At 40.4% G+C, this 12,983-nt stretch overlaps 4 protein-coding genes across 4 annotated transcripts in view; all 4 read left to right on the top strand.

Moving 5' to 3' along the window:
• LOC103388166 (phosphatidylinositol 4-phosphate 5-kinase type-1 alpha-like) overlaps positions 1 to 3,640 on the top strand; it is an 11,578-nt gene extending 7,938 nt beyond the window's left edge. Inside the window, 6 exon segments of the mRNA XM_008323053.3 lie at positions 981 to 1,065; positions 1,158 to 1,373; positions 1,465 to 1,585; positions 1,669 to 1,731; positions 1,816 to 1,915; positions 2,383 to 3,640. Of these exon segments, the coding sequence (XP_008321275.1) occupies positions 981 to 1,065; positions 1,158 to 1,373; positions 1,465 to 1,585; positions 1,669 to 1,731; positions 1,816 to 1,915; positions 2,383 to 2,385 (588 nt within the window). The 3' untranslated portion in view covers positions 2,386 to 3,640.
• Positions 3,641 to 6,831: 3,191 nt separating this feature from the next.
• LOC103388165 (serum amyloid P-component-like) lies at positions 6,832 to 8,598 on the top strand. The gene is made up of 4 exons (XM_008323052.3): positions 6,832 to 7,394; positions 7,504 to 7,564; positions 7,652 to 7,754; positions 7,833 to 8,598. The coding sequence occupies exons 1-4, from the start codon at positions 7,392 to 7,394 to the stop codon at positions 8,338 to 8,340; spliced, it is 675 nt and encodes a 224-aa protein (XP_008321274.1). The 5' UTR covers positions 6,832 to 7,391; the 3' UTR covers positions 8,341 to 8,598.
• A 692-nt stretch (positions 8,599 to 9,290) lies between these two features.
• On the top strand, positions 9,291 to 10,843 carry LOC103388164 (jeltraxin-like). Its single transcript, XM_008323050.2, has 4 exons — positions 9,291 to 9,450; positions 9,566 to 9,623; positions 10,057 to 10,159; positions 10,240 to 10,843. Exons 2-4 carry the CDS (start codon positions 9,566 to 9,568, stop codon positions 10,748 to 10,750), a joined length of 672 nt encoding a protein of 223 aa, XP_008321272.1. The 5' UTR covers positions 9,291 to 9,450; the 3' UTR covers positions 10,751 to 10,843.
• A 1,748-nt stretch (positions 10,844 to 12,591) lies between these two features.
• The window catches only part of LOC103388193 (serum amyloid P-component-like), a gene marked incomplete at its 3' end in the record, with an annotated part of 1,112 nt that continues 720 nt past the window's right edge, over positions 12,592 to 12,983 (top strand). Inside the window, exons 1-2 of the mRNA XM_025061496.1 lie at positions 12,592 to 12,758; positions 12,866 to 12,926. Of these exons, the coding sequence (XP_024917264.1) occupies positions 12,756 to 12,758; positions 12,866 to 12,926 (64 nt within the window). The remainder of the gene's footprint in view (positions 12,759 to 12,865; positions 12,927 to 12,983) is intronic.

Genomic DNA, 12,983 nt, shown 5'->3' on the forward strand with positions numbered 1-12,983 from the left:
TGTTGTTGCGCTGTCACGCAGATTTTAAGGGAGCCATTCCAAAGAGGCTTAAGAGGTTGTAGACCCCCAACCTAGCCCCCCTTAGTCTGATCCTAATTTCAGTCCTTACTCCAATCCCAAGAGGCTTAAGAGGTTGTAGACCCCCAACCTAGTCTCCTTAGTCTGATCCTAATTCCAGTCCTTACTCCAATCCCAATCTTGAATCTCAAACTATCCTCTCAATCACTGGACACCTGCAAAATGACCCTTCAAGGACAAAGTGCCCCCCCCCTCCCCCGGCTTTTGAAGTACCAGAAACGCACACACTGGTGTCACCTTCACCTTCAAAGTCACTCACTCACAAACACAGTTTACAGTTTGTCCTACTTCTTCTTGTCCTCTCAGCTTTCTCATTGTCCACTTCAGGAGGACACACATTTTATTATATATATTTAACGGACTCATTCTGTACCAGGTTTTTTTTTCCTTTTTGCTGGGATGACTGAACCGGGAACACATCCTGAAATTCTAGACTTGCCTCCAAGTCACTTAACTGGTTTGACATCCTGGCCTTTGCATAAGAACACAAGTCTTGTCATCTACAAATATTTGCAGTAGTAATAAATGCTTCAGTGAAATATAGGGGAGTCTTAGCTACAGCTGGTACCTGGTACCATGTTGTCTTTTCATACCTCTGGTACCACTGGTTTCCTATCCTGAGTCAGTAAATTAATTCTTTCTCTACAGCCTGGTACCATGTGACCCATGGACCAATACTGGTCCAAGAGCCGGGGGTTTGGGACCCCTTGTGTAGAGCATACAATGGGGGAAATGTGAAATAATATGTAAACGTGGTCAGTGATTTTTACACAGGTGTAAAGTTACATTTTTTTGTGTGTGACCTTGAAGGCGTTACAGGTTACCGCTCACACGTTTATGACTCCATGTGAATTCTACGTCATCACGTTTGTCATGTTTTGTTGAATCTCTCACCTTCTCAGGACACGGTTTCAGTTCACAGACCTGGTTTTTACGCAGAGCGCTTCCAGCAGTTCATGTGTAACACGGTGTTCAAGAAAATCCCCTGTGAGTGCGTTCACTTCGACTCCTCCCGGATTCTCATCCTGACGTATGACAGGGGAGCTAAGGTGTTTTCGTTATTTCCACTTTTTCTTCAGTGAAACCATCACCGTCTAAGAAGAGTCGAGGAGGAGGAGGTGGAGGAGGAGGAGGAGGAGGGGTAGGGGTAGGGGGAGGAGGTCAGGGAGGTCTCAGGAGGGCTCCCACCTTCGGAGCCCCCACTCCTCTCTCCCACACAACGGCACAGATGGCAGGGGACTCCAGACTGGTGTACCACAGCCATTTCAAAAGCACAGAGTCGGAGGGTGACAGCGGTAGGAGCCGTGATGAAACACTTGGATAAAAGCGTCTGCTAAATGTAAAGGAATGAGCTCTCTGATGTTTTTCCATCCTCCTTGTTTTTAGGGGTACAACAGGGCAGACCGGACCTGGTGCCAAGGACCCCTCCACTAGAAGACAATCCTGCTGACTTTTCTACCCCGTCATTAGGCAGCACAGGAGTTGCTTCCATTTCCCCTCCGCTGCGGTAAGTCCAAAGACCTCTACGGTTGTTTTCGTCCCGCCTTCTCACTCAGAGTTTATATTCTGAGCTCTGACTCTTCGTTGCAGTTCTGTTGGTGTGGAAGTGCACAACGCAGCAAACACAGAGCAGGATCAGGCTGCTGATCACAGGTACAGAGGACGAGAGGACACACTCTCTCTTTTTCATATGAGACAGTTTTTTTTATACATATTGGGGTTTTTTCTCTTGGGCAGTTTTGAAGCTGAAGAGGCTGCAAATAATTCTGGAACTCTTTCGGGTAATGAAGACGTCGTTTCTCTCTCAGACATCGTCCCAGAGACAAACATCTGCTTTGTAAGTATAAAGACAACGACAGGGAATAAAACTGTTGGGAGGTGAGGGGGGGACAAACTTGCCATTTTATTAGATACATCTGGGTAGAACCTGGTTGGACCTAGTTTTCATTGTCACCTTCATTATCATTATTTTATATTGTTATTCTCGTCAATCATGCAGACTGGTTTTTCTGATCTTCCTCCAGTCTGGTCATTGTCCTTTTGATCTGATCTGGATCTGCAGTTTTAGCAGTTCTCCTACAACATTGATTTTCAAAGTAGGGGGTGCTAGAGAGAAAATTGGAGTGAAGATAAGAAAATGTGTAATGTGATTGGCTGGTTAGATACAATGTAAATAAACAAGTCGTTTTAACAGGGTTTTTTTTCCTGACAAAGTGCACACGGATGATAGAAAATCAACCTAGTTAACACTCATCTCCTTGTCCAATCACATTAATCATTTCCCTGGATTTTTGTCTTCCACAGTAGAGGCCAGTGTGATCTGAGGACGACGTGTTCCTGTTCCAGCTGAGGTGGAGGCAAGTAAGAACAAAGAGAAGGAAAGATGTCACCAACGACGCCTCACTCTCCACACCCGCTGGTTTCTCACCCAAACCCACAGTGTCCAGAGGGGGCAGCAGTTACTGGAGCCGCAGTGGGTAAAGCATTTCAGATGAAAACAGCTGTGGTTGGTGCTCACTCGGCCCTTCTCTTCACTGTGGGGTCACATCTTGTCACTTACGCCCTTCTACACTTTCTCCATGGATTCCCTGTGCCCACTTTTCACAGCATGAATAGACGTGAGGGGGCACAGCGGGCACTCCAGAGCACAGGAAGCAGTTTGTCGTACTGTATGGATCAACACATCCCCATGGCCGTGCACAGTGAGATATGCTTTGACATTTCTGTGGCTCTAGTGTTGCTTCCACCACATCGCACCACAAATTTCCCCTCTGCACCCTCGTCATCAGTGGGAACTCTGGGTGATCGGCGGTCACATGGGTCAATGGGATCCTGCTGCTGCTGTTGTTGACTTGTTGCAATCATTGACACGTTTCTCTCACCGACCGTAGTTTGTACAGTCTTCTTCTTTTACGGTCAGACTCTGGAAGACGCCGACCGTCTTTTCAACTCACAGCGATGAGCGATCTGTCCTTCTGCTGGAAGTCACGGTGCTGCGAAGGTCCACGGAGATCTTGCTGCTGCTGCTGAATGTACTCTAGTGTTTTATGACGTGGAGTGTGTCTTACTGATATGGCAGACCAGCCTGAACCACCACCCCCTCTTCTCACCCCCGTCCGATGTGCGACTGAGTAGAGAGAAAGGCATGTAACGAGAGCGTCAACAGCTCCGTTGTCAAGGATGTTGTTAGTTGTTAGAGGCAGGCGTGGGTTAATGAGAGGCCACAGCTGTTAATGCATTATTATAACAGCTGCACCTAATGAATAATAATAAAACAAAGAATTATTTTATTGTGTATTAACAGCTAATACAATTTTTAAATCTGGTTTCTCCACAGAGGAGCTGTTGATTAATCTCAGTAAATCATGGTTAGTTGAGCTAAATCCACATTCCAAAATATAAATAATAAAAAAAATGTGTATCACAATACAGGGGCGAAGATACGTTAAGTTGCGAAATACTGTGATGTTGTAGGCACAGTGATGTATTGAGGTTTTTTTTTTTTAAATCTATTTTAATCGTAGGAAAACTGTCAGCATAGTTTTTAGCCCTAAAAATGACACTTTAATTGTAGGAAAACTGTCAGCATAGATTTTAGCCCTAAAAATGACATGTTTAAATAACAACAATTATTATTTGTATATTAATACTTATTTTTAAAAAACCTATTTTCATAACATTAAGAAAATAATGCACAATAAAATAATTGTCTGCGTTAAGGAAATGATAATGTGGCACAAGGTAGTAGAGACACCTTGAACCTACAGTCTGTTGTATGTGTGTGGGTGGGTGTGTGCACGTCTTTACTTGTTTGTTTGTACCATGAACATGACACATGACTGTCCTTTTCTTTTCTAATCACCCGGTGAAACCTGCCTTACATCAACACCCGGAATCCATCAAACTGCCATTTGTATGTTTGGACCAACCAGTGATTTGTCCCATTTAGAAATGGATTTCAGAATTTACGACAAACGCTAGCACAATGGACTAATTTCCTTTTGAGTATTCAAGTCGGTTGTTGAGTCAAGCATGAGTTCAAATATTTGGACAAGTCGTTTCTGCCGATAATGGATTCTTCATAAACCGGTTCCTGCCAGTCACCTTTTTGAATAATAACTGATTCTTATTTATCTTGGCCCAATCAACTAACCTTTGAGCCGTGATTTCACAAAATTTTGTGCAGGGCACTAACCAATCCCTGTGCAGTGCTGGACTGTACCTTTTTTTATCCTGTATCCTAGATGTTTCTGATGCAGGAGAGTGAGTCTACCAAGTACACTGTAGCATGGAGATATTAGACATCATGGTGTTTGAAGATGTTTATTTTTTGTCTTATGGGAATATGAAGAAATCTAGATAACGACTAAGTGTATTAAAGGATCTAAATCAATCACAAATGAGGATTTTAGGGCTGCCTTCTCTATTATAAGCCAGCTGTGTCACCAAAGAGCCAATGAAGAGTCAGTAAATGCTCACAGTCCAGTGCGTTTGACCCCTAAAAATAAAACCCGACACTCCTGAAGTCATGTGTTTTCAACGGTATTAACACTGGGATGGAGTTCCTGAGTTTGAAGTATCTGTTATTGAACTGGATGTTTTTATGCTGAAGGTTTCGTGTCCGATGAGCTATATCTATCTTTAGTGTCCATAAAATGTATTTAACTTTATCAGAGAACTATACTGAGACATTTCACCAGTTTACTCCACATTCCTGTGATTAAGAAGGTTTAAATTTACTGCACTTGTCGTATCCCTCGGCATAACTGTCCTTCTGTATGTGCTGGGAGACTACAGCAGTAGGAGAATGTACTTGAAAGAAGTTTCTTCTGATTTGCTGAAAATGTAAAAGACTGAATTTTCATTGAAAAAAAAAGAAGACATTTTTATATTGTTCCTAGTGTTGGTTTGGGAGTTAAACCACTGCCAAAGAAAGAAAGAAAGAAAAAACACTCCCCTTTTCAGATACCTGTTATAAAAAGGCAGCGTCCTATTTTGTACCACCTGCATTTTTATTTCAGCTCCTGTGCAGACCAGTGGTTTGCAGATACACACTATTGTAAACACATAGGAAAACTGTTGTTCACTGCCAAGCTGCAGTGTAATCAGCCAAGACACTACAGTCCAATGAAGTGATGCAATATGAACCACGTCGGTCGCCATGATTTATATTTATTGATATGATATATGGATGTGTAAAACAATTAATTTGTGTAAACTGACAGAAGGATGTGTTGTATTTGTACTGTTTAGGTTACACAAACACAGGAGTATGTATGCGAGTGCGTATATATGTATGTATACACTTCTGTATGTATGTGTATATATAAATATATATATTCACTTACATACATTTTATAGCTATACATGGGTGCATATATATGTTTGTATATATATGTCTATATATCTATTTAAGTATATATATATACATACATATATAAAACAAGTGTATATATGGGTGTGATATATTTATACATATATACTGTATTTGTATATATGTACTGTATATAGTCACACACCTACATTTGCATATACACTATCTGTTAGTTTGTGTATGTATATTACAATGATTTTCGATTGTTAATTGTCTTCTTTTTCTACATGAATGTTTCACGTGGCTTTGTTAGCCGACAGTGCTGGTTGTCAGATACGCTTCAATGGCTATATTTTTACTGTGTATAAAGTGTGTAAATGTACATAGGAGTCACGGAAATGCCTTCTTATGCAACATGTGATGCCTGCTCCTCTGCCATGCCTCTCATGTGGTTGTGATTGATTTCATGGCTGTTTTTGAACTATTAAAGATATTTTCTAAATCTGGATTTAAGTGCTGCTAAAACAAACACCGATAACGTTGTGTTTCACCAAGACAACATGAAACATGAAAAAAATACCTGCGACGACACTCCCTGATGAGGAGAACTGAGACAATGGTCTTTGGTTATTAAGTAAATATATTTCATATATGCTGTTAATGTTTGTCCTCTCAGAATACGAGGCGTTCGATGATATCAACTGTAGTTGAACAAGGTCAGAAGCAACCTGGGTAATGTATACTGCACTGTCCCAGAATCACTTTTACATCTAGATTCAACACGTGTTAAGAGAAGAAGAACCAGCTTTAGTGGCCATTGTACAAACAGACAAATAGACAAAAAAATGTGTCCTCTGCATGTGACCCACTCCTGGAGAGCGTTGGATGCTTTCAAGGGCGTTGAAAACATTTTCGTTCCCACTCCAAAGCCAGCCTGACAGGCAGATCTTTTAACTAAATACCACATCTAACGTCAACATCAGGATTAAACTTGGCATTAAGTTTCTGCTTCAAATTCGGTTTAACTGCAGAGATGGTAGAGTTCAGTGCAATCGATGATTAAGGAGACGAGGCAAGAGGTCAGTAAAAGATGCTAGAAGTATCAAACTGACCCGTATGTAAATATATGGAGCATCATTTAAACGTTGTATGTAAATATATGGAGCATCATTTAAATGTAAAAATCCTTGTGCAACCCGTAGTAACACGTGGGTTCAAGTTGCTGAGTCAGCACGCACTTCTCTGTCCACTCCTTGGTCCCGGCTTCTACTAATATAGGGAGAGGCTCGATTACTCGAATTGGGCTCAACTGCGTGAGGGGCTGCACCTGCTAACCTCCGCAGCGTACCCACGCTGTCCACTCCTTGGTCCCGGCTACCTCCAGAGTCAGGGATAAAACAGGTCCATAGTCCTTTATTAGGAAACCACAGCTTGCCAACATCAAGCTCATCAAAATACAAAATATTGTTTGAAATTGTGATGTTCCACCACTAGAGGGCAACAGCTAGCTACTTAATGGTAACGAGGTGGTTTCTGTGTGGAGTTTGTATGAGTTTGTGTGTATGTTCTGGTTCTCTTTCAATCTCTTTTGGCATTTTTTTCTTTTTAAATATAAAATAATCAGATCCATTCATCACTACCGTCTTTTTCCATGGAGTTTGTATCTAGATCCATCCTCCAGAGTCTGTAAGAGACAGTTTACGACCAAGCTAGCTCTCCTAACCTCCACTCCTCCACAACCTTTGGTTTTTGTTTTGTTTTTTTAATTTTTTTACAATTGTGAGAGTTTATTGTACATTATAAATGACTCAGACTGGATGGTCATTAAGGACAACTATTACATAGATAGGTGGACATGTTGTAAATTGTTAAATATTACCTTGTTTTTTTACTTTCTTTTGTTAAAGTTAGAAGGGAGGGAGGAGCGTAAACTGTATATAAAGGTTGTTCCACACAAACACTCAATACACTCATTGTTGGAACAGAAGATATTAACTATATGGTAAGTATGTTTTTTTTTTCAAATCTCATTGAATGGCTTTAATTGTGTTTTTTGTTACTTTTTGGTGATCACTAAATGTATAAATGAAACAGACTTTTTCAAATTTTAGATGGAGAAATTATTCCTTTTCACTGCGTTGATGATTTCAACATGCTGTGCTGTAACACAAGGTAAGTCAACAACTGTTGATCTCTATGAATAACAGGATGATAAACATGGGGGAATATATTTGTTATGGTATCTCCTCTTCTACGCAGATCTCTCAGGAAAGGTGTTTGTTTTCCCCAAGGAGACTAACACTGACCATGTTAAACTCCTCACAACCAGATCTACATTCTACAACGTGACAGTGTGCCTGAGGTGGTGCTCATGAAAACTCTAAACATTTTAAAACAATATTTATTTCTCTCAGTTTCTCATAAGGTGTTTTCTGTTCAGATTTCTTACAGATCTCAACAGGGATTACAGTCTCTTCTCTATGTCTACTCCAACGGTAGAAAATGCCTTTTTGATCTATGGGGAGCCAGCAAATCATGTATTCCATGTCAATTCTGGCTCCGGTCCAACCTTCCACGCAGTGCCATTTCCACAGAACACATGGCACAGTCTCTGTAGTACCTGGGGACATGGGTCAGGCGTGGCTCAAATATGGCTGAATGGCAAACCATATGTTAAGAAGTTTGTCACAAATCAACCCATCAGTGGTAAACCTATCAGCATTCTGGGTCAAGAACAAGACTCCTACGGTGGACGTTTTGATACAGCTCAGTCTTTCGTTGGTATGATTTCTGATGTCCACATGTGGGACCAAGTCCTGACTCCCACTGAGATCAAGAGCTACATGAACCACAAACACGTCACCCCAGGAAATGTGTTCAACTGGAGGTCCCTTCAGTATGAAATCACTGGGCAGGTTTTAGTGGATGATGCACCAGATGATATGTAACAGGTCGTCAGACAACATGTTTCTTGATGATCAAAACATTTGTAAACCAATTTAAACGATCAAAACTAATCATTTGTTTGGTGATTTTTGCAAAAGGTTGCTGTATTTTTTAATCAGGTCTTTAAAAAAAGAAAACACATTTAACTGCACCTTTCCAGATATCTATACAGGAAACACTGGGTGACAACACGTCTCTGTGTGATCTGCAGGACATGTACTGACAAATTTAAAAAATAAAATTGTTTAAATTCTCAAAAATGTGTATTTATTGATTCAGTCATCAACCAAAATGTTAAAAATGAAACATTCAAAATTAGTTTCAGTCATATACGGCTCCATGGTAAAATGAAACCAATCTGGGTGAAGTTATTATATAACACTTTTATTATATAAATCCTTTAATTTTCTCAAAAATCGACGGTGCGCCTTATAACCCGTATAAACACACAATCTCTCTCTGCAAAACAACATCCGCACTTCTGCACGGAACAGCGTCAAAACAACAATACGGTGACCATCCAGAACAAAAATAGTGACAACCGCCTGACTCTGGGGGGTGAACGACAACAGCAGTGCCCTCCTGTGTCCAACTTAGGTCACTACCCCTTTCCACAAATCTCCGTCCCTATTCATCCGCGCCCATCTCACCGATATTGTCGCCGACTGTTTTGTTTCACTTAATGTGCCTAATGTGTACGAAAAAGAAGGTACATTCTTCTTATTATTATTTACATATACTTATATATATATACTTATAATAGTTGCAGACTCGTAATATTGAACATTGACCGCTCCTCGGTCCCGGCTTCTACTAATATAGGGAGAGGCTCGATGACTCGAATTGGGCCCAACTGCGTGATGGGCTGCACCTGCGTCGCCAATCCCGTGCTCTCCCTGCTGCAGCTGGGCTCTAATCTCCGCAGTGTACCCACAAACATATAAAAGTCACAGTGTTTACCTCCAGAATCAGGATAAACCAGGTCCATAGTCCTCTATTGGGAAACCACAGCAAAAAGTTCGGGAGATATAAGTTCCTTTTTTCTCTCTGCTTCACCACAGAGCAGCTGATTGACCAACGTTTACCTTCACAGAAAGGCTCCAGCATCAAAGGTAGGGAAACTGGTTCTCAAATATCCTTGAAATGAATGTTGGCATTATCATCTCCTAATACTTGGACCATGCTGTTTAAAACACTGAAATTCACTTTTTTTTTTTTTAATCTTAGATGGAGAAAATCGTTTTTTTGGCTGTGATGGTTTCAGCATGTTTTGCAGTTCCTCAAGGTAAGTCAACATTTTTTATACATACATAAGAAATGTACAAGATTCAGGATTTTGTCATTTAGTAGTGATGAGGGTTTTGTGCAACAATTCCAGCAAAAACATACAACAAAACAAGGATTGACGATTGAGTAAGACGTTATATACCACTGTTCAAAGTGGTAACAGAAGCAGTACTGAGCCGCGGGTAATCAAAAACTCCTGACCTTATTTTATATATTACAACACATTGGTTCTCAAAATATTTTTTGCAATGCCTCCTGTTATCAACTAATCATGATTAAATGGTGACTTATTGTACTAATCCAAAGCTACCCAGTGACTAAATACTAAAAATTTGAATCATTAGCCAAATAAAAATGACTACCCAGACTGAGGTGATTTTCCAGATGATTGTCATTATATTTGTTGTTGAACTGTTGTCTCTTTTGTGCAGACTTGTCTGGAAAAGTGTTTGTTTTCCCCAAGGAGAACAACAAGGACCATGTTAAACTCCTGACTACAAAATCTGTGTTCAGCTCCTACACCGTCTGTCTCAGGTGGTGACCTCAGAAAAGCTGGGTTTGTACTTATATTTCCTCAAGTGTGTCCTCAGCTGACGTTGTGCTCCTTTGTCCAGATTCTTCACTGATCTGTCAAGAACCTATAGTCTCTTGTCCATGGCGATTCCCTCAGGAAGTAACGCCATCGTGCTCTACAAGTTCGACCCTAAGGCCATCAGAATCCATACCCTGGAGCCAGCTGCAGACTTCCTGTCGATGCCGTTCCAAGTCAACACTTGGCACTCTCTGTGTGTCACCTGGGAGTCTAACAAGGGGTTGTCTCAGGTGTGGTTAGATGGTAAACCAAGTGTGAAGAAATTCATTGTGTCAGGAGCACCCATCAATGGTAAACCTATCACCGTTCTGGGTCAAGAACAAGATTCTTACGGTGGAGGTTTTGATGCCGCTCAGTCTTTCGTTGGTATGATTTCTGATGTCCACATGTGGGACCATGTCCTGCCTCCCACTGAGATCAAGAGCTACATGAATCACAAACACGTCACCGCAGGAAATGTGTTCAGCTGGAGGTCCCTTGATTTTGTAATCACTGGGCTGGTGTTAGTTGATGATGCACCAGATGATATGTAACAGGTTGTCAAACAGTGATGGATGTCCACCACTTATTGTAACTTCATTCACAACCTGAATTAATGCCAACAAATAAATGTCAGAACACTCAAAGGCTGGTTATATTTTTGTCCTTTCATGTGCCACTGGTGTTTGTTGAAAATAATTTTGTATATTTAAAATTAATAAAAAATTGAAAGAAATGTGACTGAACGTTAGCTCTGGTTTATGTCCCAGGACTGGTGTAGCTAAGTCAATCAATGTTAGCTATGGAAAAGACTTTATTTTTGGTAATTTGTCACAGATTATAAGTAGCTCACAGTTCATTTAACAACTATTAAATAAATCATTTTTAGACCTTGTTTGTATCTAAACCTTCATGTAGTCTATCAAGAGATTTATTAAAACTGGGCCCATCAGTGGTAAACCCATCACCATTCTGGGTCAAGAACAAGACTCCTGCGGTGGAGGTTTTAATGCCGCTAAGTCTTTCATTGGTATGATTTCTGATGTCCACATGTGGGACCATGTCCTGACTCCCACTGAAGTCCAACGCTATGCGAACCACAGACATTTCACCCCAGGCAACGTGATCAACTGGAGGTCCCTTCAGTATGAAATCACTGGGCAGGTTTTAGTGGATGATGCACCAGATGATATGTAACAGGTTGTGATTAAAAAAATAAATCCAGTAAATATGATCAAAATATGAAGAAGGATAGCTAACACTAAAACTTTATGTAACATATTTTTGTTTTTCTTTCTTTATCTGTGCATTTTATTAGGCCACTATATGACTATATAATAAGAATTCAAAGATAAATACAAACCCACATTTTTTTACCAGGAGTAGCTACTGTTATCTCTGCTGTCTGTACCCAGACTAACATTAGCTCTGGTGTCTGTACCAGGCCTGATGAAGCTAACCTTAGCTCTGGTGTCTGTACCAGGACTGATGAAGCTAACCTTAGCTCTGGTGTCTGTACCAGGCCTGATGAAGCTAACCTTAGCTCTGGTGTCTGTACCAGGACTGTTGAAGCTAACATTAGTTCTGGTGTCTGTACCAGGCCTGATGAAGCTAACCTTAGCTCTGGTGTCTGTACCAGGCCTGATGAAGCTAACCTTAGCTCTGGTGTCTGTGCTCACAGCAGCATGTTTTACATTGAGGTGTAATTCTAAGCTTGAAAGAAAAAGTCTTTGTGAAATTGCGATGTTTCACCGCTAGAGGGCAACAGCTAGCTCTTTTATGGTAACTGGAGTTGGTTTCTGTATGGAGTTTGAATATGTTCTCGTTCTCTTTCAATCTCTTTCGGCAGTTTTTAAAAATATATAAAATGATCAGATCCATTCATCACTACTGTCTCTCTCTATGGAGTTTGTATGTTTTTAATGTGTTTCTAGGTTTTTTTTGTTTCAGGTATTCAGGTTTCCTGCCACAGTCCTCAACATGCAGGACTGTATTAGTTGTTCGCTTGTAATTCACCATCAGTATGACTGTAAGTGTGGGTGTTTGTTGGTCTCTGTATGTGATGGACTAGTGAACAGTCCTGGTTGTGACCTTGAATTTACAGAATGACTGCTGGTTTTGGCAGAAAACAATAAAGCAGTAAAAGATTAATGAAATTTAATGACCTTTATTGTTTTAGGGTTTAACACGGATACAAATTTAAGGGTCAATCTGATAACAACTTGATTGATCCCACACCGGGGAAATTCTAAGGAAAAAAGAAAGTAGTGCAATAACAAACAATTCATATTCTAGCTATATGCAAAATACAAAAAAGGGGCATGAAACAAGTAGATTTGTGAGTATGAATATTATTAACAGTTCAGACACCATGGTGCCTCTGGGGTAAACAGCCTGCTGGGTGATCGGAGGATATACATATAAAAACATTCCATTCTGCTATGTGGTTGAAGCAGCCCGTTGTTGAAAGAGCTGCTCAGGGAGGAGCGTAAACTGTATATAAAGGTTGTTCCACACAAACACTCAATACTCATTGTTGGAGCAGAAGATATTAACTATATGGTAAGTATGTTTTTTTTTTCAAATCTCATTGAATGGCTTTAATTGTGTTTTTTTACTTTTTGGTTTTCACTAAATGTATAAATGAAACAGACTTTTTCAAATTTTAGATGGAGAAATTATTCCTTTTCACTGCGTTGATGATTTCAACATGCTGTGCTGTAACACAAGGTAAGTCAACAACTGTTGATCTCTATGAATAACAGGATGATAAACATGGGGAAATAT

The sequence above is a fragment of the Cynoglossus semilaevis genome, chromosome 13 (genome assembly GCF_000523025.1).
Source record: "Cynoglossus semilaevis isolate Cse_v1.0 chromosome 13, Cse_v1.0, whole genome shotgun sequence".
Classification (NCBI taxonomy): domain Eukaryota; kingdom Metazoa; phylum Chordata; class Actinopteri; order Pleuronectiformes; family Cynoglossidae; genus Cynoglossus; species Cynoglossus semilaevis.